Genomic DNA, 26,751 nt, shown 5'->3' on the forward strand with positions numbered 1-26,751 from the left:
GGGATGAGGCCAGTTCCTCTGTGGTCCCTCACCTGGTGATGTACTGCTGGATGCAGTCAAAGCTGCCCTGTGGGTTGTCTCTACCCACATTGGACAAGTAGAAAGTAAACAGTCGCAGCTCATTCGGATTTTCCGACCATGGTATTGAGATTTTCTGTGGACAGAGAAAATAATAAATCAAATGGTTAACATCCTTCTCTGAGAGTGCTTTTAATGATGAATATAGGAAAGGTCATCCATAATCTGTTACAATCAATACATCCACCAGCTTGTGACAGATTTAGAGAATTATTCTCACTGCCCTCCATATACAGTAAAACCACTTATGAGCCATCTTGTCTCCAATAGGGGAACCATATCAGCTTTAGAAATTAAACTACAAATATCTGCAAAGCTCTAAATGCTGGTTGACCCACTAAGCATGCCCCAGGCCCATCTGGTGTTCTGACATGTTCAGTGAATAAAGTCAAAGCATTACTTGTCCCCTGGGTGACCTCTTCAGATACAGTAAACCCACTCACCACCCCGTCACATATGAGCAAGTAACTGACAAAATAAAAGGAAACACTTTAGGAAGACCTCTTCCCATGACAGACTGACCAGGTGAAAGCTATGATCCCATAGATGTTACATAGTAAATCTAAGGCTGTCCGACTAAAAAGAACCGGTCAAAATTTTAGAACCAGTATTTTTCCATATACAGTGCCTTGCGAAAGTATTCGGCCCCCTTGAACTTTGCGACCTTTTGCCCCATTTCAGGCTTCAAACATAAAGATATAAAACTGTATTTTTTTGTGAAGAATCAACAACAAGTGGGACACAATCATGAAGTGGAACGACATTTATTGGATATTTCAAACTTTTTTAACAAATCAAAAACTGAAAAATTGGGCGTGCAAAATTATTCAGCCCCTTTACTTTCAGTGCAGCAAACTCTCACCAGAAGTTCAGTGAGGATCTCTGAATGATCCAATGTTGACCTAAATGACTAATGATGATAAATACAATCCACCTGTGTGTAATCAAGTCTCCGTATAAATGCACCTGCAATGTGATAGTCTCAGAGGTCCGTTAAAAGCGCAGAGAGCATCATGAAGAACAAGGAACACACCAGGCAGGCCCGAGATACTGTTGTGAAGAAGTTTAAAGCCGGATTTGGATACAAAAAGATTTCCCAAGCTTTAAACATCCCAAGGAGCACTGTGCAAGCGATAATATTGAAATGGAAGGAGTATCAGACCACTGCAAATCTACCAAGACCTGGCCGTCCCTCTAAACTTTCAGCTCATACAAGGAGAAGACTGATCAGAGATGCAGCCAAGAGGCCCATGATCACTCTGGATGAACTGCAGAGATCTAAAGCTGAGGTGGGAGACTGTCCATAGGACAACAATCAGTCATATATTGCACAAATCTAGCCTTTATGGAAGAGGGGCAAGAAGAAAGCCATTTCTTAAAGATATCCATAAAAAGTGTTGTTTAAAGTTTGCCACAAGCCACCTGGGAGACACACCAAACATGTGGAAGAAGGTGCTCTGGTCAGATGAAACCAAAATTGAACTTTTTGGCAACAATGCAAAACGTTATGTTTGGCGTAAAAGCAACACCCTGAACACACCATCCCCACTGTCAAACATGGTGGTGGCAGCATCATGGTTTGAGCCTGCTTTTCTTCAGCAGGGACAGGGAAGATGGTTAAAATTGATGGGAAGATGGATGGAGCCAAATACAGGACCATTCTGGAAGAAACTGAGATTTGTCTTCCAACAAGACAATGATCCAAAACAAAGCATAATCTACAATGGAATGGTTCAAAAAATAAACATATCCAGGTGTTAGAATGGCCAAGTCAAAGTCCAGACCTGAATCCAATCGAGAATCTGTGGAAAGAACTGAAAACTGCTGTTCACAAATGCTCTCCATCCAACCTCACTGAGCTCGAGCTGTTTTGCAAGGAGGAATGGGAAAAAAATTCAGTCTCTCGATGTGCAAAACTGATAGAGACATACCCCAAGCGACTTACAGCTGTAATCGCAGCAAAAGGTGGCGCTACAAAGTATTAACTTAAGGGGGCTGAATAATTTTGCACGCCCAATTTTTCATTTTTTGATTTGTTAAAAAAGTTTGAAATATCCAATAAATGTCGTTCCACTTCATGATTGTGTCCCACTTGTTGTTGATTCTTCACAAAAAAATACAGTTTTATATCTTTATGTTTGAAGCCTGAAATGTGGCAAAAGGTCGCAAAGTTCAAGGGGGCCGAATACTTTCGCAAGGCACTGTATAGACATGTTTTAATCAAATCAACTATATGTAGGCTACTGAGTTTGTCTGATGTTTTATGCATGCTGTGAATAAATAATTAAGAAAATTCATTAATTTTACCCTTATTTAACTAGGCAAGCCAGTTAAGAACAAATTATTATTTTCAATGACGGCCTAGGAACAGTGGGTTAACTCATGTTCAGGGGCAGAATTACAGATTTTTACCATGTCAGCTCGGGGATTCGATCTTGCAACTTTCCGGTTAGTGGTCCAACGCGCTAACCACTAGGGTACTTGCCAACCCAAGAGTGAGCCTGAGATCAAACTAGTCTAACCAAAAGAAGAAGAAAAAAGGTTCCCAGTGACACGCCGAGAAGACGATCAAACTTAAACTATCTAGAGGAAGTAAATGTCGTAACGTCGGTGCCCAAGACCCATAACTCATGGTACCTTGACATGAATGGGGTATGGCAGCCGACAACCATACAGAGTTCCACTTCTTTCATTAAAAAACAAGAAACTGCGATTGCAGTGGGCTAAGGAATGAAAACACTGGACACCGGAGAACTGGAAAAACATGGCTTGGTCTGAGGAATACCGGTTCCTTCTGTTTCACGCTGATGGGAGGACTAGGGTATTGAGAAATCCATAAGTACATGTATCCATCATGCCATGTGTCAACGTCGCAGGCTTTTGGTGGTGTTGGATGTGTTTTCATGGCACACATTGATAAGTGGAGCAACGTTTGAATGCCACAGTATAGCGGAACATTGCATCATGACAGCAGTGTATCCATCTGGGAATTTATTTTTTCAGCAGGGTAACCTCCCCATGCCACAAGGCTAATATTGTCAGGAATGGTTCCATGAACATGAGTGAATTCAGCTTACTGCAGTAGCCTTCCCAGTCACCAGATCTCAATCCAACTGAGCATCTGTGGGATGAGATGGAACAAGCTAGTCAGAGTAGAGATCCACTACCAGCCAACTTGACAACTGCGGAAACATTGGAGTCAACGTGGGCCAGCATGTGGAACAGTTGACACATTGTAGGGTCCATGCCCCGACGAATTGAGGCTGTTGAGGGCAAATGGGGGTTTAACTCCATATTAGCAAGGTGTTAATGTTTTGTACACTGTGTATATTTCAAGCTTCCACAAGTGTGGTTCCTAAGTTAATTAAGCAACTAACATCTCATTTTTCTTATAATCATGTATAAAAATGTCCAGTTGCCCATTATTTTGGCTGCCATGGCTAGAAGAGATCTTGGACTTCAAAAGAGTGGTTTCAAAGGAGCATAGGGGATTTCAAGTGTGTGTCTCACCAGATCGCAACCCAATTGAACACTTATGGGATACTCTGGAACAGCGCCTGAGACTGAAGGGTGTTGTATCCCTCCAGCTTTCCAGACACTTGTAGAATCTGTGCCATTGAAGCTGTGCTATTATTTTGGAAGTTGCCTGTATGTGTATTAAACAAACAAATGTGCAGTATAGGTATGCGTGTCATTCATTCCGCATGGTGGCGGTGTGAGATGAGTAACAGGGTGAGGCTTCAAGCTAATACAGGGGTGCATGGCTTCAAGCTAATACAGGGGTGCATGGCTTCAAGCTAATACAGGGGTGCATGGCTTCAAGCTAATACAGGGGTGCATGGCCGAGCTAGGTTAGCCCACGTTCCATGCTGTAACATTCTTAGTAAAAGCAAATACACAGCCAGCTAGACACAACCCAGTCTCACCCCCCACCCCACACTTAGACAATTGCTCTGCTGTGCCAACATTACAGGTGTTACTTCTAGGCAAACTTGGAAATGACTACCGCCCAGCGCTGAGGTCCAGATGCATCTAATGACAGGGGCCACAGACTTTTTTTTAAAGAGGGAAAATTATTTGTAAAATGCAAGCCGCAACAAGAAAATACCAATATTAATTTAGACAGGTGTTGCTGAGCTGTCAGACTTCAGTATCTAGGACACAAACAGCACAATCTTAGAGAAACAGTGAGTAGGCTAAACTGGCATTAACCTAGAGTCGATGTCCACGCCCCCATGGAAATTAATTAGCATAAGCAAATATCTGTTTAATCTACAGATGTTTTTGCATGGGCTGAGTCTCAAAAACAACCGCCCGCATCTGCAGTGGAAGGTGGCAGAGCTACAGTGGTGTCAGACTAGGAGACATCCCGAAAATCGGGTCGTCACGAAAACATTCTTTAGCTTCCGAAAGGTTTGGCCGACAAACTAATAGGACTCAAACAATATGAAATCCACAAGATTCGTCTGAAGTTGGTACCACCACGACCACCTTCTGTGGGTGGGTTCATAAATTCAATCTGGAGTGACTGGAGTAAATTCAGACTGTTGTCAGATTATCCATTCTTAAATTCAGAGCATTTAGAGCGCACACTGGAGTAGGGTTGATCTGAGCTTTCTGACTCACACAATGGCAGTCAAGTACCCAAGCCAACTGGCTAACGTTGACAAGCTTGATAGCTACTTCCAGACACAAAATGAGAGAACACCTCACTGACCATTTTACTTGCCCTAGCAGAGCTGGTTAGGCTGTTTTCAGGTTATCCAGACTGCGTCTGAAAATTGTATTATGCTTTTTTACCAACGTTTACTGACAGTCCATTTTCAATGGGTGTGGAGCGTTCGTAAATTAATCGATTATTCTGCAAATTTCCAAACACACCCTTAGTAGAAACCAGGCCCCTTAGACCTTAGTGGTGAATGAACAGACATAAGCGTCCCTCTTCTCCTACATAGGAACAGATAAATCAACAAATTTCCTAATTTGATCCTGGACTTATGCTTGCTGGGGTAGAGGGTAGTTGGTTGGGTATGTGAGCTAGTCTGTCTTGTCTAACAGGAGAGGAGTGAGGCAGGGCAAGGGCTGTGTTGGGGTAGTTGGCTGGCTGACAGACCCCTGGCGGCTCCCTGCAGTGTTGGAGATCAGTGATTCACTCGGTTCTGTTTACCCAAGGTCCCAACACATGTGAAGCCTGCAGGTGGCCATCTATAAATAAACAGTGTCCCCGCCTTCCTGGGAGCCAAGGGCTCTGTTACGTGAGATGCTGAGCCTCCGCTCCAGCACAACCCTGCCTTACATGCTCCACATGAAGAGATTTAGCCTTTCACAGTGCCGAGTTGTCAACGAATTGCCTTGTAAGTTTATATGAAACTCAGTGGGATTAGCCCCATTTACTAAATGTCCAGTTGAGGTAGCCTGGATATTACATTAATCTTACGTCACAAGAACAAAACAAATACAGGAAAACAGTCATGCTTCCGCACTCAAAGGTTCCGCTGAATGTTATCAACATTCACCGCTTCCTGTTAACTGAGGTGACTCTGCATGTGCACACCATACACTTACGTTGAAATCCTCAGCTGTAGGAGTATGTTACCCTCACACACAAAACATAATGGAAGTGTGTGTGTGTGTAACCCAAGATGACTAAGAGGGAATAGAACTCACGAAGGCAGAGGGGTGAGTCAGTCGGACACTACAGGATGACAGAACCGGGCCTGACTAAGACTTCGCGTAACAGATGCCCTGTTCCCATTGCAGGCATGGGGCAACCAAAGTATTGTACTGGCAGTTATCTATGTACACTGGAACTTCACGTAGACATGTTACCATCAGGTGGTGACTGACAACCCTCTTTAAAAGCCTTGTTAATCCACAAAAACCAGTGCCCCTCCATAAAACCACTGCATCCAGCCAAACCAGAAAGTTTGGAAGCAGCCATCTCCCAGAGGAAATGCTAAAACAAAATTATGCATTACCAAAACACGGAGCAAATGTTCAAATGAAAAAATGAGAGCATGGAAAGAGGGGAAGTTAATCCTCAACAAAAAGCTGAATGAACGACACACTCCAGTGTACCCTCTGGCCCAGACACAGTCCCCCACCCTACCCCACTAACATTTGAAAAGCAAGTGGATTTTAACAGCCCCTCTTATTTTGCAAACAAAACCTCCTTTCAGGCCGGGGGGGACTCGAGAGGACTGGCCCATCACAGCAGCTTCTCTGGTCTCATCCTCAGCACTATAATTAATGAAACTGCGGCAGGAGAGGCTGTGTAAAGCAGGGGGCCATCGTCGCTGGCACATACCGGTCCTCGCCAAATACAGCCAGACACACAGCCTGAGGAACACTGATACAAACAGGATGTTTACCTTTCCTGGCTGTTCTTTGAGCTGGTTCTATTACGCCACCCTGACCCTGGAAGTGGCTGTGAATGAAAGCTCTGCCAATATGAATGAATGTTAATGTTATGGGACTCACGGAGCAGCCAACATCATTTAGCAGCTTTCCCCCCTCATTACCCTCTCTCATTAGCGTTCCAGTGAACTCTAAAAAAGGTTCACACCCAGCCCAGCCATAACTCATCACGGACAAACACCATCTTTTCTAACCCTCTGATCTCTCAAGTTGATCGGACCAATTACTGATCCCTCCTCTCCCAATACAAGCATCTGAAATGAGCCAGGGAGGAAAAATGCAGGCATCTGATGGAGATATACCGCAATAAGAAGAAATCAGCTGCTCCTTCAATACTCTCTGGCTTTATCAAATATTACAGACTGAGGGTTAAAGACATTCAAGAGAGAAGTTAAAAATAACAATCCAATGGCCACAAACCTTTCTATAATCACTCACTGGATTGCTAGGACCCACCTTCCTTCTCTACATGCTACTGTTCAGGCAGCCCACCTAGCTTTAGCTTATCTAGTCCTAAACAGTACTGATTAGACATAAGGCCTACCTAGCTTATCCAAACCAATAAATTAGACACGTTAGCAAGATCTGAGGCACCGCTCAAGTTTAAGTTCTGGAGACCTCTGACATAACAAATAGATTAATCTACACAGTAAACACCACAGGGTATAAGGCAAGACATGAAAACTGTTTGAAAAGTTTTACCTCAGACATTGAGTCTGCTCCACAGTGACCCACATTAGTAAGCTTTCGTTTGGTGGAGAAACGTTGGACTAGCAGAGCTAAATGTCTTAAATGCATACAATGCTGCTCGTAATGAGAATGCAACAACGCTCACCGTAGTTTTTTCTATTTTAATGCTACTGCAGAATGTATGGGTGAATTGTACAGGCTATTGCTGCTAGAACTGGAAGAGTGATGGGCTGGTCTGGGTCCTTGTCTCTCAGATAGCTTTCCTTTCCTTTCCCTCCACACTGGGAGGGGAACCACTACTCCAGGGCTGTGAGAACAATTGTGCTCTTCCTGCTCAGTGCAGCCACCCTAAAATTACAGGAAAATCTAATCCTGCCAGTCACCTGCAGACAACAAATACAGCTCACTGCAGTGATAGAGGCAATTTAGTCAGTGCCTGGTTATACACAGGACAGTCACTGAGTTAATCATTCTTTACTGATAGGTGGTGCAAACTGAACATATCATTTGAAGACAGTGATCCCAATTTCACTCAGACAGATAGAAAATTAAAAGGTTGATAAAAACTACGAATGCACTTACCCCTTGGCTTCCAGTAAATCGTATCAGCGGTTGTGAAGACAGGCCCTGAGAGAGATGGACGAGAACAAATTAACACAGTCACATTGAAAAATGATCATACTGAACAAGTACATTTAGTGGGTAAAACTTCATAGATCCTGCTTGGTGGGGAAATGTAGTGGACTGTTCAGTAAGGCCCATTCAAGTGACAGGCACACTGCACAAAGCACTGTGCAATAGAGAAATCTAACCATCTTGAAATCACCATCGTATTACTCTTGTTATGAATCTTCAAAAAGTCTAGTCATACAAAAATATTAATCTTGATAATCTAGCTAATGTCCTTTGAACATTATGATAGAACTAATATGTCAAGCAGCAACAGGTGAGGAAGTAGTCCCTTTATTCCCCATTTGCATACTAACTCAGTGGATCACTGTCAGCATGAGCTTTTAAAAATGTCATTTTTGGATGAGGGGTAACCACGTATTTCACATCAAGCACTCAGATTAGAGTTCATTTTGGACCTGCCCCCATGCAGTGGAAATTGCCTCGCAATGCCGCGCCAAACTCTAAACGTTGAGGCCTTGCTATCGCTCAACCCATTAAACCATCCCTTTAGAGGGTGACAGGATTGAAATGCAAAGCAAGCAGCAGGCTATCAACTTCAAATCAGCAGAGCTTCCTCCTTTTCATGTGTTCACCTACATACACACACACAAGCAGACAGATACACAGGCATATTCATCAGATAATCTGTACGCATAAAAAGCAGCATGCCAGTACCTGGGCAGTCATTTGTTTTATAGCACACAGGCCGTTCATTACAACAGCCAGTCAATCAGTATAGTGTTCAAGGTGCTGACAGTTTTCAAAATATTTTTAGCTGTTAGCAGCCCCCAGATGAGGCTGATAAATGAAGTTGTGGGGTACAAACACGGTCAATAAATCCTCTAGATTTTCGCAAAGCACACCCATAAAATCAGACAAGCATTGAGCATAGCCTGATGACTATAGGCTTGGCCAGTATACCGGGGTATTTGGAACAAGCCACGGGATGGTTTTATAATACCGCCAAAACTATTTATTTTAAGCATTCAAATCTATTTGAATATTTGTAGCTACTTTAAGTAAACACCTGCAGTCAACTTGTGCAATACATTAGGAGATAAAGAACATTGCGTTCTTCATTACATCTGTCACATTACGTACAGTAGCTTACTGTAGTCCCCAGTCACTGTTTACAAGCACACAATGACAAGATACCGGTGCCTTGTGAGTCACACGGTTGTGCAGCATGCGCCAGGTGATCTAATCACAGTATGGAATTCACAACTAAAATGTTTGCCAGCTAGATATTTCATAAATATTACGTCCTAAATGCTCTGCAGTTGTACATTTGGTTTGCTAATTTAGTAGCTAGTTAAGTGGTTTGCTTCTTCCAAAAATCAAGCATTCGCTTGTTGACAGCAGAGAATCCCCTCCTGGAACAAGAGCCTTGCTGGTTAAGTAGCGTTTGAGTTAAATTGGATCGTTTAGGTCAGAAACGTACAAAATGTTGGCAATGCCCTCATTAGCATTTAGTTAGCGTTGTCTAACGATTCCTTATTACAAGTATTTCCAAAGTGGGGTACGCCGTTGGGGGGGTGGTAGAGGTCAACCGATTAAATAGGGCCAATATCAAGTTCATAACAATCGGAAATCTGTAATTTTGGACACCGATTTAATTTTTTTACACCTTTATTTAACTAGGCAAGTAAGTTAACACATTCTTATTTTCAATGACGGTCTAGGAACGGTGGGTTAACTGCCTTGTTCAGGGGCAGAATGACAATTTTTTAACCTTGTCAGCTCAGGGATTCAATCTTGCAACCTTAACTAGTCCAAAGCTCTAACCACCTGCCTCACGAGTACCCGCCTGTTACGCGAATGCAGTAAGAAGCCAAGGTAAGTTGCTAGCTAGCATTAAACTTAATCAATCATAATCACTAGTTATAACTACATGGTTGATGATATTACTAGTTTAGCATGTCCTGCGTTGCATATAATCGATGCGGTGTGCATTCGCGAAAAAGGACTGTCGTTGCTCCAACGTGTACCAAACCATAAACATCAATGCCTTTCTCAAAATCAATACACAGAAGTATATATTTTTAAACCTGCATATTTAGCTAAAAGAAAATCTAGGTTAGCAGGTAGCAGGTATTAACCAGGTGAAATTGTGTCACTTCTCTTGCGTTCATTGCACGTAGAGTCAGGGTATATGCAACCGTTTGCGCTCGTTTACGAGATGATTGTTTCCGGAGTCGACCATATTAATGACCTATGGGCCGCATTTCTGTGTGTTATGTTATAATTAAGTCTGATTTGATAGAGCAGTCTGAGTGATGGTAGGCACCAGCAGGCTAATAAGCATTCATTCAAACAGCACTTTTGTGCGTTTTGCCAACAGCTCTGCTGTTTATGACTTCAAGCCTATCAACTCCCGAGATTAGGCTGGTGTAACCGACGTGATGTGAAATGGCTAGCTAGTTAGCGGGATGCTAATAGCGTTTCAAACGTCACTCGCTCTGAGACTTGGAGTAGTTGTTCCCCTTGCTCTGCATGGGTAACGCTGCTTTGAGGGTGGCTGTTGTTGTGTTCCTGGTTCGAGCCCAGGTATGAGCGAAGAGAGGTACGGAAGCTATACTGTTACACTGGCAATACTAAAGTGCCTATAAGAACATCCAAAGGTATATGAAATACAAATGGTAGAGAGAAATGTAGTCCTATAATTCCTATAATAACTACAACCTAAAACTTCTTACCTGGGAATATTGAAGACTCCTGTTAAAAGGAACCACCATCTTTCATATGTCCTCATGTTCTGAGCAAGGAACTTAAACGTTAGCTTTCTTACATGGCACATTTTGCACTTTTACTTTCTTCTCCAACACTTTGTTTTTGCATTATTTAAACCAAATTGAACAGGTTTCATTATTTATTTGAGGCTACATTGATTTTATTGATGTATTATATTAAGGTAAAGTGTTGATTCAGTATTGTTGTAATTGTCATTATTCCAAATAAATAAAAATTGGCAGATTAATCGGTATCAGCTTTTTTTTGTCCTCCAATAATCTGTATCGGTGCTGAAAAATCATAATCGGTCAACCTCTAGAGACCCATACCAGCTCTACTGGTAGAACTGTTACTACCAGCAGTACTTCACCTGTTGATGGCAAGTTGTTCTGCCTCCACAAGCACAACCAATGCTAGCATCAGTAACTGTACATTTGTTGTTAGCCCAGCTAGCACGGACACTGACAGTTGTGAATCTGATGCAGCTGAAGAGCTACCCTCCCCTTACCCAGGAAAGCACCGAACAGACAGGACGTTGGACCATCGAAAAGGGGCAAATATTCTAAATACATTGATTTGGGGTTCACTTATATTGGGAGAAGTGCCTTTCCTTCATTGTTTGGTGCGCAAAAGTACTCAACTCAATGAAACCTTGACTCTTGCACAGACATTTTAGAAAGAAATCATGCTAATTTTAAAAATAAGCCACGGGAGTTTGAGTGAGAATTAAGACGACTTTCGAGTAGTAAGACTAAGTTGGCTGATGACAACGGGGGTAAGCCTGATCACCGACAGCGATGAGACGACCTATAGGGAGGTCAAAGAACTGGCAGTGTGGTGCCAGGACAACAACCTCTCCCTCAATGTGAGTAAGACAAAGGATCGTGGACTACAGGAAAAGACGTGCCGAACAGGCCCCCATTAACATTGACGAGGCTGTAGTGGAGCAGGTTGTGAGCTTCAAGTTCCTTGGTGTCCACATCAACAAACTATCATGGTCCAAACATACCAAGACCGTCGTGAAGAGGGCACGACAAAAAACGTATTCCCCCTCAGGAGACTGAAAAGATTTGGCATGGGTTCCCAGAACATCAAAAGGTTGTACAGCTGCACCATCAACAGCATCCTGACCGGTTGCATCACCGCCTGGTACGGCAACTACTCAGCATCTGACCGTAAGGCGTACGTCACTGGGGCCAAGCTTCCTGCCATCCTGGACCTATATAATAGGTGGTGTCAGAGGAAAGCCCATACAATTGTCAGAGACTCCAGTCACTCCAAGTTATAGAGTGTTCTCTCTGCTACCGCACAGCAAGATGCACCGGAGCGCCAAGTCTAGGACCAGAATGCTCCTAAACAGCTTCTACCCCCAAGCGATTAGGCTGATGAACAATTCATTAATTGATTTGCTAAAATAAAACATACTTTTAATAAGATTGGAGCATCATATATGGTGAGCTACTGAATGGCTTAGAGAGACAAGCCCCATACTATTGTGGAGGACTTAATTCTTCCTGCTGCCACAGATCAGGCTGGGACAATCTTGGGGGGAAAAGGCCAAACTAGAGAAAGCCTTCATCAAACACTGATTCACGACGCATCAGTGACAAGGAGATGTTTCGAAACAATTACTGCGTCTATTATAAGCTAGTGAATCCTACAGTGAATACAGCTGGATTAGTCAGACGTGGTGGGCCTGGTACAGCTCCTGGTATATGTCCGTTACGTTTATGGGTGGGTCAATTAAGGAAGACACCTTCCGCAAACCAAGACAACAAGAGAGGATATTTTGAAAGTACTGGACAATTTTGTGACATCAAATGGACTTGTGGTTAATATGTGTTGGTATCTGTACTGATGGTGCAAAAGCCATGGGCAGGGAGGCATAGTGGAGTGGTAACGTGTGTGGAAGCAGTTGCCCCTGACACCACTTGGGTACACTGCAGCATCTGAGAGGCTCTTGCTGCCAAGACAATGCCTGACAGCTTGAAAGACGTTTTGGACACGAACAAAGTAAACCATTTTCACCATTTTCACATTTTCTGTACAACGCAATGATATGGGCAGCGACCATGTAATGCTTTTACAACATACTGAAGGGCGCTGGTTATCAAGGGGCTAAGTACTGACGTTTTAAAAAATTGAGAGACGAGTTTAAAGTTCTTTACAGACCATAATTCACACGAATGGCCTATCTGGGTGATGTTTTTTCCCTCTCCTGAAGGATCTGAATCTAGGATTACAGGGAGTTTACATACACTTAGGTTGGAGTCATACCAACTCATTTTTCAACCACTCCACACATTTGTTAAACTACAGTTTTAGCAAGTCAGTTAGGACATCTACTTTGTGCATGACATGTAATTTTTCCAAAAATTGTTTACAGAGATTATTTCACTTAACCACAATTCCAGTAGGTCAGGGGTTTACATACACTAAGCTGACTGTGCCTTTAACAGCTTGGAAAATTCCAGAATATTGTACCATAGGCTAATTGACATCATTTGAGTCAATTGGAGGTGTACCTGTGGATGTATGTCAAGGCCTACAAAATTGTAGACCCCCACAAGTCTGGTTCATCCTTGGGAGCAATTCTGCCTGAAGGTACCACATTCATCTGTACAAACAATAGTACGCAAGTATAAACACCATGGGAACACGCAACTGTCATACTGCTCAGGAAGGAGACGCATTCTGTCTCCTAGAGATGAACATACTTTGGTGAGAAAAGAGCAAATCAATCCCAGAACAGCAGCAAAGGACCTTGTGAAGATGCTGGAGGAAACTGGTACAAAAGTATCTATATCCACAGTAAAATTAGTCCTATATTTACATAACCTGAAAGGCCACTCAGCAAGGAAGAAGCCACTTCTCCAAAACCGCCATAAAAAAGCCAGACTACGGTTTGCAACTGCACATGTGGACAACGATTGTACTTTTTGGAGGAATGTCCTCTGGTCTGATGAAACAAAGATCATACTTTTTGGCCATAATGATCATCTTTATGTTTGGAGGATTGCAAGCCGAAGAACAACCGTGAAGCACGGGGACGGCAGCATCATGTTGTGGGGGTGCTTTGCTGAAGGAGGGACTGGTGCCCTTCACAAAATAGACAGCATCATGAGGAAGGGAAATTTTGTGGATATATAGAAGCAACATCTCAGGACATCAGTCAGGAAGTTAAAGCTTGGTTGCAAATGGGTCTTCCAAATGGACAATGTCCCCTCTCTCCAATACAAACCAACATGGCAGAGTTATGTGCATCCTTTCAAGCACACCCTTCTCATTAACCTGTGGTGAGTTATTCACCATTTTCAATGAACAAAAGGTTTTATAAAATTATTATTTTTTGTGCCCTGTTCCTATAAGAGCTCGTTCTCACTTTACACGAGCCAGGTTGTGACAAAAGCTCACACTCATTCTTATGAATACTTAATATATCGTATAGTGTGTGTGGCAAGCTTACAATGAAGGCAAAAAACAACATTTGAGAATGTGCTGACCATGGTGCTAGAAACGGTACGCAGCTGGAGGTTGAATGTTTGAGCAAAATAACTTTGGTAAACAAGTTGTACACAATCTTCCATCCAAAGCATGTGGGGTTTTGGAGCCCCATCAGTGTTATCATCCGTTCAACCTACAAAGCCTGACCGTATCTGAATGTGTGAGAGAAAAATAAGATTGAAGAACAAGTTCCCCTTTTCACCTTTGGTTAAGCTTTAAACCTATTACACAATGGTGTACACCACTACTGCTAAAGAAGCCATGGTAGCAGCACAGCAGACAGCTGGGCATATGTCAGTGTGTAGCCTACTCTATCCAAGTCAAGCAGACATAGCCATTAACATACCACTACTGAGGAAACTTTTGGTTGCATGATGAGACTTAAGAGCATAACATGATTTTCCTGATGGCAGACAAAGCACAAAATGTAATTCCACTAAGCAGTGCCAAGCTTCTATAAGTCAGCCTGCCTATGTAATGAACAATATCCGGAGGGAAAATACTTACGACAACTGACAATAATAACGACAACTGACAAGCAAGAGGAAGTCCATCTGGTTTCCTTCCTCATTGACACGTCTGGAGCTCACATGAACCATAAAGCGAGGCTAGCCTGCCCAGAGCAGCCTTTGGAAAGAGCAGGGTCGTGCTGCCACTGAGGGGATGCTGGCAGTGCAGAACACCCAACCACTGACAGAGCCCTACAAAATGTTTTATTATGAGTCTTTCTGAGAGATATGATAAGTACATTTTTTACATGCATTTATTCCCTTATTTTAGGCACTAATCTTTATCTATGCTTAAATGTTACTGGTACCGGGAACCTTCAGACGAGTCTTGAGGCTGGTGAAGGCCCTAGAGCAAAACAGAGAACATCATCGTGTTCGTGAGAATCTCATCTTTCAAGAGTGTAGTTTGAGGGCCAAACCGTTTGGACGCTACATCCAATTTTGTGAGAAGCCCGATTTTCGGGATGTCTCATGGTTTAACAAACACCACTTTAGCTCTGCCACCTTTCACCGCAGAGGCGGTAATATAGGCGGATTGAGACGCAGCTTGAACAGACGCATTTTAATGTGGATTTAAAAAAAAAAATCATTTGATTTTACACAGGGGCGTGACCATTGTAGGCTAAGGGTTAATGCAAGTGAGCACTAGCAAGAGACCATTGGTTAGCGATGCTTCTGTAGCGCTCCTGTGATGTCCGGTCCTCTGGCAGTCTATGGGGGTGCCACAGGGTTCAATTCTCTGGCCGACTCTTTTCGCTGTATATATCAATGACGTTGCTCTTGCTGCGGGCGATTCTCTGATCCACCTCTACGCAGATGACACCATTCTGTATACTTCTGGCCCTTCCTTGGACACTGTGCTATCTAACCTCCAAACGAGCTTCAATGCTATACAACACTCCTTCCGTGGCCTCCAACTGCTCTTAAACGCTAGTAAAACCAAATGCATGCTTTTCAACCGTTCGCTGCCTGCACCCGCACGCCCGACTAACATCACCACCCTGGATGGTTCCGACCTTGAATATGTGGACATCTATAAGTACCTAGGTGTCTGGCTAGACTAAACTCTCCTTCCAGACTCATATCAAACATCTCCAATCCAAAATAAAATCGGCTTTCTATTTCGCAACAAAACCTCCTTCACTCACGCCGCCAAACTTAGCCTAGTAAAACTGACTATCCTACCGATCCTCGACTTCGGCAATGTCATCTACAAAATAGCTTCCAATACTCTACTCAGCAAACCGGATGCAGTTTATCACAGTGCCATCCGTTTTGTTACTAAAGCACCTTATACCACCCACCACTGCGACCTGTATGCTCTAGTTGGCCCTCGCTAAATATTCGTCGCCAGACCCACTGGCTCCAGGTCATCTACAAGTCCATGCTAGCTAAAGCTCCGCCTTATCTCCGTTCACTGGTCACGATGGCAACACCCACCCGTAGCACGCGCTCCAGCAGGTGTATCTCACTGATCATCCCTAAAGCCAACACCTCATTTGGCCGCCTTTCCTTCCAGTTCTCTGCTGCCTGTGACTGGAACGAATTGCAAAAATCGCTTAAGTTGGAGACTTATCTCCCTCACTAACTTCAAACATCTGCTATCTGAGCAGCTAACCGATCCCTGCAGCTGTACATAGTCTATCGGTAAATAGCCCACCCAATTTACCTACCTCATCCCCATACTGTTTTTATTTACTTTTCTGCTCTTTTGCACACCAATATCTCTTCCCGCACATGACCATCTGATCATTTATCACTCGTGTTAATCTGCTAAATTGTAATAATTTGCCTACCTCATGCCTTTTGCACACAATGTATATAGACTTTATTTTTTCCCCCCACTGTTGACTTGTTTATTGTTTACTCCATGTGTAACTCTGTGTTGTTGTCTGTTCACACTGCTATGCTTTATCTTGGCCAGGTCACAGTTGTAAATGAGAACTTGTTCTCAACTAGCCTACCTGGTTAAATAAAGGTGAAATTAAAATATAAAAATAAAACACCTGCTTAATTTGGCACGTGACATAAAATTCGATTTGCAAAACAAATGGACACTGGATTTAAATCAATAGTCATGATCTCATTCTGCCAGGTAGGCATAGGTTACTTTGAAGTTGACATTTAATTAAGAACACTTTATGAAAAGCCTTTCCAGCTACCAGAAGGTTATCATTAGCATCACTAACGGCTACACACAGGTTTCAGAAAGAGGCTAGAAAATATGAAATCACTGATGCCTTTTCTTGTCATGATTAAGTTCAATACATTTAGTTGACTTCCTACTAAGTTCCATACATTTTATATTGTCGAATTCTGTTTTAATGTCTGGATTCCGTGATTGCGTCCACGTTCTCCACAATGCAGATGTTATAGGGCCCTACTGAACACAGCAACAGAGCTCACACACTGGCAGCTGAGAACATGGCACTGAACAGTGTAGCCCCTGGCATGCGTACTTTCCCATTAGTCATATAATTATGGTTTTTCGTGTTCTCAAATCATGGGTGACTTTTGACACATCAAAAAGGGTCAGGTTCTTCCTTTGCCACATCCTTATGAGAATGAGGTGCTAACTTGAACAAACTGTGGTGAATGCAGATTCAGTGCAAATTGGGCATAAAGACAACGCACAAGGAATGTATTAAAACCAACACCCGTGGTCAGATTTGAGTGAATGATTTGGAATGTGTGATGCAATGTGAGAATTTTAATTTCACAAGTAACAATACCAAACAGTCATTGAAACGGGCACTTTATATTTCTAACCAACAGAATAGAGATCTTCTCCAATACAACCACTCCCTTTCCAGACAAGAGATCCCCTCTGGTTTTACCTAGACGTGTGTGCTCAAGTCCAACTAGCCAGCCAGACCTTTAATGGAGCCTGCACATTCAGTCCCCCCCCCACCACTGCAATGTAAAACAGAGCACCGAATTTAGCTCCCCCCTCCCCCTCCACTGACAGAGTGCAACACTCAGCCTGTTCATTTGAATGGGCTGCTGACATGTCACTATTCTCTGGGACTGGAGCCCAGAATGTTCTACAGAGCTAACCTTAGGACAGAATGTGGCCCCTGACTAGGTCTGGGGCGATCGCAGTATTGCAATACTCGTTAGTGTTGCGGCAAGGAAACAAAAAAAAAGCACATTGAACTTCTTTAGGAAAACAGCCCCAATCATGGAAACAAAGATTACATGTGACTAGATGACATTTACTTTCCAAGCTATAGCACACAATATTTGACATACAGCAGGTTTTTAAAGGACCAAAGTGTTGCCTGCTTTGTGTTTTGATTTTTGCCATGGAAAAACTATTGCAATACTGGTAAAGTCACAGCCCTAATTCTGACCGTGACTCAATGACAGGGCCATGGAAGTTCACACAACACCAGAGAATGGCCACCATCTGGTGTCATGCAACAAAGAGACAAATCTGATTGAGTATAGGCCCAAGATTTCTACTCCCCGGGGAGTACCTTCGTAAGACAAAGACTGATAACACAGGGTTAGAATAGAGAGTTGAGCGATGGTGATCCTTCAACATTCACCTTTTGTTGGCACTTGAATGAGTGGTTTGGACACAGGGAAGTTATTGACCTGCAGACTAGTTGGCGAAGTGTCAGCTGTCTGAGTCTCGTGTTACCTGCATGCGAAGAGAAGACAGATATGCGGAGAAGACATATGCACAGACCCATTCCTGCCAAAGCAAAAGCACAATGTTTTCACTGGTGCTTTCCCCTTTTAACATTAGGGGTACATTCTATTTGGATTACAGTCCTGCAATAGAAGAGACAATAATAGTTAGTCTTAATCCCCATCCACATGAACCTGCCTGTAACAAGACTAGCATGTCATGTGTCAGGTCGGTAGGAGAGCTACTCCTAAAACATTGCAGGCCTCAATGTTAACCAAATAAACATCCCAATAGATAACAGTGCAGTGGTGTATTTCCCTCATCTCACTGGGGAGATATTTGCACTACTATAAAAACACTGGTTTAAAGTTTAAACTCAATGTAACAAATGCTCTCAAATCAATGAGGGTCATTGTGTTGGCTTATTTGGAATCACGTCAAGGTGTCTGCACACTTCTTTGAAACAAAAATGTACTACTTTACATAAAACTGCTTAATGTATTAAACCACATAGGCCTAAAACAGCTTAAATTAATGATTGACAGACAAGGCCGTTTCCACATGGATAGATATGACATTTTTTCATGTACCAGTGACGTTTGAAAATAGTGACGACATAACACTATTGTTCCACTCTTTAAAACGAAATATAAAATACTACAAGGTTAGGCTAGTTTGCAACAGCTGCCTGTAGAGGAACTGAGCAATCAAATTCCTTAGAAAGAAAATTTCAGTCGGAAAGTGAAGGTGACATGTCTATGAAGCTTCTACAAACAGCAGGAATTGGAACTTGAGATACATACACCTTACTTAGAACTATAAAAAATCTCAATGCATTAAAAAGGAACTCTTTGCTGGGAGTTCCAGTTGTAGGTTGAAGTGGGGAAGACTATTCAAGATGTGACGTAACGGATTCTGCGTTTTTCTGGCAGAAAAAGGACAGACAACACAGATCTAAAATTATTCTTATTGGAAAAACTGCTCGGCGTCAGTCAGAGTTTGCTCCAAATCATGAATGTAAAAGGACTAATTTTGTGTTTCAGTTGCACTTCTCTGGGTCAGATAAATCTCTGCTTTTATCTTGATCAATCAAATTCCACCATTCACGAACAGGCTTTAATCACCATACAGCGCGCTGACTGATGTGTACACTTTTCTCTGGTACTTTTTTCCTGTGTTTCTCTCTGGTAGCAAGTTAAACTCAATGTTCAACACAATAGTCAAGTACAAAAGCATCACTAAGCTCAGGACCTTGGGACTGAACACATTCCTCTGCAAGTGGATCCTAGACTTCCTGACAGGTTGCCCCCGGCGGTGAGGGTAGTAAACACCTCAACGCTGACCCTCAACACGGGGGACCCTCAGGGTTGTGTGCTTATCAGCACAAGTCAAATTACCCACATAATACCATACAATTATGGGACATTAACTAACCTGTGACAAAGGAACTAAAAGTAATGACAGATGCTGTTATGAGGATCAGGATCCTCCTGAATTGTCAAGGACTCATCTGTGACGAGGTCAGAGGGCAGTGGAACAGAGACGTTCCCACATGGGCCAGGACCTCAGACATGGTGTTAAGATCCAACAACAGCACCAGACCAGCTGTCAGCAGGACAGGACATTATCTGGGGCAGCTCCCAACACTTGACTACTGGGTCATGTGTCTTTTACAGTGCAAAGACTAGACACGAGACGTAGCAAGAATGCAGATTAGGTCTGCTCTGTACACATTGACACCAGGCCGTCCAGTGTGACTTGCCCACGGCAGTCATATGGCTGTGGTTATGGTCTCGCTAGTGTCCCATTCGTTCTGTTCAAACTGGGGAGTCAGCATTCCTTAAATATCCATGGCACCAGGGCTGGCTGACCAGCACGAAGCAACAAAATCTAGACCCGTCGCTGTTACTTCCCATAGGGTCGGAAGCCTTCCCTGTATCATCCCAGATGGCATGAGACAAACTTTCAAAGTGCGTTCCTTGACAAATAAGAAAATGACATGAGTTTCAGACAATGCAAAATATGGACTACTGTTTAACAAATGGGCAAAAAGCAGTAAGAAAGTACATTCTATTTTGGCTTATATCAACTGACAGATTGCACGATTGGGTGGAAACATGTCTTTATGAGGCTGGAATACACAATTTCCAGTGACAGCCAATCGAAGGCCTTCACCGGAAGCAACAAACGTGCATACTAAGTGAAACAGCAGGTAGCCTAGTGGTTAGAGCGTTGGGCCAGTAACCGAAAGGTTGCAGGATTGTGTCCCCGAGCTGACAAGGCAAAAATCTGTCCTTCTGCCCACTGTACCTAGGTCATCATGGTAAATAAGAATTTGTTCTTAACTGACAACTAGTAAAAATTAAAAAGTAGGAGAGAGGACAGCTCATTAAAGCTCAATCAGTCCCTTGTCTTTAGTGTCAAGGGGAATAGTCAACCCAGAGCATTAACATCTCTCCTTGAGCCCGCCAGCAAACTAAAAGGCTTTCCAATGACAAGATGAGGCATCTCCTCTGCTAGTTTGTGAAGCTACTTGTAGCAAACATCTCTAAGCTTACGAGCAAGACTGGATCACATGTGAGAAACATGTTTTTACTCAGCTTATCAATTAAAAACTGGTTAGAAATTATAAACTTCTCTTCATCCTTTAATCATACGTAGAGCTCAATGCTGTGTAAGGAACGTAATGTGAAAATGAATTCTGCCTGCACAGAAGACAAGAATAACTTGGCCTTTACCTCATACATTGAAACCAAAACGCTTTGGGCCAAAACAGTGTCAATCATCCCACAGAGGGACACCAAAAGTTCAACTCAATTTCTATCCATTTTGCTGAAATAGCCTATTGTAGGTGCAATCTTGAAGGTTTTGGCATGATTTCATACACTGGTTGCTTTTCTAAAAAAGGTTACTGCTTTAGTAACTGGAGGCATCTGGCAGCAAAATATACTTTGATGAAAACCAGCAGCCATTTGAATAAACACTACCTATCAAAAAACAAAAGATGGAACAGTAGAATGTTCTGAAAAGGTCTTGGACGGTATTCAATTCTTTACAACCTGCACTTGTCTGACTATTGGGTAGAGGATGACTGCATCCTGTAAGAGGCCACATTAACACTTTGCAGTCCATTTATATCAAAGCGTCAAAAGGATAAAATATTAGGGCCCTAATATCACATTAGGGTTTATTTTTCCTTGTGTGTTAGGCTCCAGATTGGCAATCCCCAGAATGGAGCTCGAGTTCACTCTGTACTTCTGCTCAGATGTTCAAGCAGAGGAACGTGCTGTCGTTGGCACTGCTCAAGTCAGACATGGATAACAGTCTGCCATGCTACCTGAGGACTATTGCACAACGCACTTGGAAAGCACAATGCTCTGAATGCTGTATAATAGGATTGGGAAGTATACCGTATTCCCGGGGTATTTGGAAAATAACAGGTTTTTCAATACCGTTTAAACTATTTGCTTTTTTGTATTATAAAATTTAGTATTTGTATCTAAGTAAATACCTGCAGTCAACTTGTGCAATATGTTAGAAGATAAAGATCACATTAGTCACTTCATCGGTCACTACTTTTCTTTATGAAGCTTACCGGTAGTCCCGAGTGATGTGATGTTTGTTTACAAGCACAACGACGAGGTGATCTAGTATGGAATTCACAAATAAATATTTGCCAGCCATGTACCTTAATAGTTAAGTTAACTGTCTAAAAGGTGCTAAAAATGCACTGGTGTTGTTTTCAGTTTGCTAATTTAGTAGCTAGTTCGACATCTTGCTAAAGTGGTTAGTTTATCCAAAATCAGTCTCTGCTTGGTAACAGCAGAGAATCCTCTCCTAGATCAAAAGCCATGCTGTCTAATGTGTTTTGCGCAAGTAGCAAACAGTAGCATTTAAGTTACTTGTACAGTTTAGGTCAGAGACTGTATAAAATGTTTGCAATGTACTTGTTTGCATTCTCTGTGATTTTACATGTAGTTGTTTGCATTGCTAGCTTCCGGATTACAGCGCCTCGTGAGGATTAAAAACAGTGCCTCGTGAGGCTTGGACGGTATACCGGTGTATTTGGAAATACCATTTAAACTAGTTCAATACATTTTTATATTTGTAGCTACTTTAGTAAATACCTTCAGTCAACTTGTGCAATACATTTGCCAATATAATCCCCCAACCACCAGCTTCTAGGGCATTATCACTTAAATACCAGAACAGGAGAAAGTGGGAGCAGGGTTCCAACTGTGTATTGACAGGGGTCCCGTTCTATATTGAAAGCTAACAGTGTTTTCTGCTTCAAGAGTGATCAAGGATATACAACTATAGTTCCTTCACAGAAAATGCATTAGAGCAACATATTCAGCAGAACATTTAACTGTTATCAGATAACAGTAGTGCAACGCTATTTGGCTGGTAGCCACAGATAAATGAGCTTACTATAAAAAAGCAAATAAGTTGCACAGCCATCATATTTGTAATGTTTATCATAGAAAGATTGCAGCCAACTTCATTTCATGTTTTGCTTGAAGTTCAGCTTGCATTTTCCCGGAGAACAGTAGTTACAAAGTGCCTTCTGTCTGCTGATAGATGAGAATTTGCAAACGCATTCTGAGTGCTGAAGTGCAACTGAAGCGCAAAATTAGTCTTGATGACGAGCAGAAATTACAATAAGCATTTTAAAACGTTAGATATTTCACGCATTCTTTTTATCTTGCGTGAAAACCGTGAGCCCTAAATTTAACTTGCAACTAAGCGGCTGAATTAATAAAGTGATGCGGCATAATATGTTAGCTTTCTGCCGTGTTTGAGAAGTCAAGGCCCATTGGATGAGTTTTTGTACAGCAGCCGCTATCTTGATTTCCTTACATTTCTTCTCCGTTCTCGGCCTGTTCTCTGAGCAGAGCAGGCAGGCCCGTTGCCCTAGCGACGCCAGACTCCACAGACAGCGTGAAGCCTACACATTCTGTTCCGAGCCAGTACTAGTCTTCTTTCAGACAAGCATTTGTCAAGACTGTTCATTTGCACAATGTTTCTCATTCACATTGACAAGCAATGTCCCAACTCAACAAAAATAACATTTGGTTGCTCCTACCTATAGACTTTATGGAGCGGGATTACCTTTCTCTGAAATTTGTTTATTTTCATTTGCGCTAATTAGCATATTTAGCTAGCAGCCTCCATTGAAAACGCACCAATACTTGTGCTAATTTTGTTAGCATTCTGGTAAGGCGGACATTTTTTGGCACCCCCTTGTGTTCAATGCAGGTGTTATCGAATATCCTGGAATGGCATAAGGTCGGTATGACAATCTGTATACCGCCCAAGCCTACTGTATAATAAATACCATTCTCAGAGGAGGACCAGACCTAGAAAAGGAAATAATTTTTTATTGGATGGTGAAACAGGATGTGTTAAAACAATACTTTCTATATACCATCTTATATGTTTTCCTCCTGGTGAACATGGGGCAAGAGGCCTAAATGAACTGGTAGTGTTGAACTCTATTCCATCTACAACCAATATTTAATTTCACAAAGCAAGAAGCAATAAAAGATGAGTCATTCTGCAGTGTGTTTGGAATAGACAGAAGTCCCCAGACAGAGGAAAAACAGGACCAGCCAGACCTTGGGCACTCCCTTCACAGCTGTTGTTTTAAAATGAACTAGGCAAGTCAGTTAAGAACAAATTCTTATTTACAATGACGGCCTACACCGGCCAAACCCGGACGACGCTGGGCCAATTGTGCGCTGCTCTATGGGACTCCTAATCACAGCAGTTGTGATACAGACTGGAATCGAACCAGGGTGTCTGTAGTGACGCAGTGCTTTAGACCGCTGCACCACTCGGGAGTCCTGGGCAGATATCAAAACTGGAGCACAAGGTATTGTCATCTTAACTTCCCTCCTTTCTTTGCAGTGTCTGAGCTTTCTCAAGATGGATCTTACTTTGTCTGTGGCCAGCTGACTACAGGGCGGAGGGAAACACCCTATTAATGATGCAGGATTTACCTTTAGACCTCCCAGATTCAGATTCTAAAACACTGTGCACACTACCCAGAGGGGTCAAAAGGGTATCAATGGCTCCCTCAGACGTAAACGCTGTCGAGCTGGCAAACCTGTCACTTAAGGAATCGGCATGCTTTAGTTTGGCTCGCAGAAAACACAAACGAGTGTGCTTGCATAGGTCGCAGTTGCAAATGAGAACTTGTTCAACTAGCCTACCTGGTTAAATAAAGGTGAAATAAATTTAAGACCTTTGATACTATTTTTTTAAAGCAGATAAACTCAGTAAAGAAAGAAAAGTCCCCTTTTCAGGAACCTATCTTTCATAAAAATCCAAATAACTTCAGATCTTCATTGTAAAGGGTTTAAACAATGTTTCCCATGCTTTCATTAACACACTAACAGCTTACAGAATGTAGGCAATTAAGGTCACAGTTATGAAAACTTAGGGCACTAAAGAGGTCTTTCGACTGACTCTGAAAAACACCAAAAGAAAGATGCCCAGGGTCCCTGCTCATCTGCGTGAATGTGCCTTAGGCATGCTGCAAGGAGACATGAGGACTGCAGATGTGGCCAGGGAAATAAATTGCAATGTCCGTACTGTGAGACGCCTAAGAACGTGCTACAGGGAGGCAGGACGGACAGCTGACCGCACAAGCACAGGATGGCAACAACTGCCCAAGTTACACCAGGAACGCACAATCCCTCCATCAGTGCTCAGACTGTCCACAATAGGCCGAGAGGGGCTGGACTGAGGGCTTGTAGGCTTGTTGTAAGGCAGGTCCTCACCAGACATCACCGGCAACAACGTTGCCTATGAGCACAAACTCACCGTCGCTGGACTAGACGGGGCTGGCAAAAAGTGCTCTCCGCTGACGAGTTGCGATTGTGTCTCACCAGGGGTGATGGTCAGATTCACGTTCGTCATCGAAAGAATGAGTGTTACACTGAGGCCTGTACTCTGGAGCGATTTGGACGTGGAGGGTCCGTTGTAGTCTGGGGCGGTGTGTCACAGCATCATCGGACTGAGCTTGTCGTCATTGCAGGCATTCAGCATGACAATGCCACCAACCATAATTCTCGTTCTGTGCGTGATTTCCTGCAAGACAGGAATGTCAGTGTTCTGCCATGACCAGTGAAGAGCTCGGATCTCAATCCCATTGAGCACATCTGGGACCTGTTGGACTGGAGGGTGAGGGCTAGGGCCACTCCTCCCAGAAATGTCCGGAAACTTGCAGGTGCATTGGTGGAAGAATGGGGTAACATCTCACAGCAATAACTGACTTAATTTTGACCCCGGGCTCTGGGATTCGAACAAGCAACCGTCTGATTAATGGTCCAACGCTCTTAACCTCTACGAGAGACATTTCAAAACAATTCCCTCAGCAGTGGACAATGGAGCCTTGGGATGAAAGGCATCAAAAAAGTGATACTATTCATCAACTACAAGGCTGCATCCTCTGAAATCAGCGCCAAGCTCAGGTAGGGTAATAAATGAGAAAAGCTATCCCGCATCGCCACAGATCACAGCGGTCCAATCCCTCCAGTTTAACTACCGCACATTTCTACCAGCATGTTAAATGTGCAACCAGAGGGAAAAACTCTAGACCGCCTTTACTCCACACAGAGACGCGTACAAAGCTCTCCCTCACCTTCCGTTTGGCAATTATGACCATAATTCTGTCCTCCTGATTCCTGCTTACAAAAAAAAAAATTAAGCAGGAAGCACCAGAGACTCAGTCTATTAAAAAAAAAAGTGGTCAGCTGAAGCAGATGCTAAGCTACAGGATTGTTTTGCTAGCAGACTGGAATGTTCTGGGATTCTTCTGTACACATCAGTCACTGGGTTTATCAATAAGGGCATCGATGACATCGTCCCCAGTGACTGTACGTACATACCCCAACCAGAAGCCATTGATTACAGGCAACATCTGCACTGAGCTAAAGGCTAGAGCTGCCGCTTTCAAGAAGCGGGACTCTAACCCATAAGCTTGTAAGAAATCCCGCTACGCCCTCCGACGAACCACCAAACAGGAAAAGTGTCAATACAGGACTAGTATTGAAACCTACTACACCGGCAACAACGCTCATCGGATGTGGCAGGGCTATTGTAAACTATTACAGACTACAAAGGGAGGCAGAGCCGCATGCTGCCCAGTGACACAAGCTAAATTACTTTTATGCTCGCGTCGAGGCAAGTAACACTGAAACACGCATGAGAGCATCAACTGTTCCGGACATATGTGTGATCATGCACTCCGCAGCCGATGTGAGTAAAACCTTTAAACAGGTCAGCATTCACAAGGCTGCAGGGCCAGACAGATTACCAGGACGTGTAGTCCGAGCAGTCGCTGACCAACTGGCAAGTGTCTTCACTGACATTTTCAACCTGTCCCTGACGGAGTCTGAAATAACAAGATGTTTCAAGCAGACCGCCATAGTCCCTGTGACCAAGAACACCAAGGTAACCTGCCTAAAAGACTACTGACCCGTAGCACTCACATCTGTAGCCATGAAG

At 43.0% G+C, this 26,751-nt stretch overlaps 1 protein-coding gene across 4 annotated transcripts in view; it reads right to left on the reverse strand.

Moving 5' to 3' along the window:
• ell (elongation factor for RNA polymerase II) overlaps window positions 1-26,751 on the reverse strand; it is a 41,902-nt gene that overhangs the window by 12,455 nt on the left and 2,696 nt on the right. For 2 of the 4 annotated variants that reach the window (XR_016496229.1, XM_090235549.1), the window contains exons 2-4: window positions 18,152-18,246; window positions 7,768-7,812; window positions 33-154 (exon numbers count right to left, since the gene is read on the reverse strand). Coding sequence is in view for 1 of the 4 variants with exons in the window: in XM_021603834.3 (XP_021459509.3) it covers window positions 33-154; window positions 7,768-7,812 (167 nt within the window). In the remaining 3 variants the exon portion in view is untranslated. The remainder of the gene's footprint in view (window positions 1-32; window positions 155-7,767; window positions 7,813-18,151; window positions 18,247-26,751) is intronic. The other 2 variants (XR_016496228.1, XM_021603834.3) reach the window with 1 other exon arrangement.

Source organism: Oncorhynchus mykiss, chromosome 5 (assembly GCF_057628025.1).
Source record: "Oncorhynchus mykiss isolate SJ-2025 chromosome 5, ASM5762802v1, whole genome shotgun sequence".
In the NCBI taxonomy this organism is placed as follows: domain Eukaryota; kingdom Metazoa; phylum Chordata; class Actinopteri; order Salmoniformes; family Salmonidae; genus Oncorhynchus; species Oncorhynchus mykiss.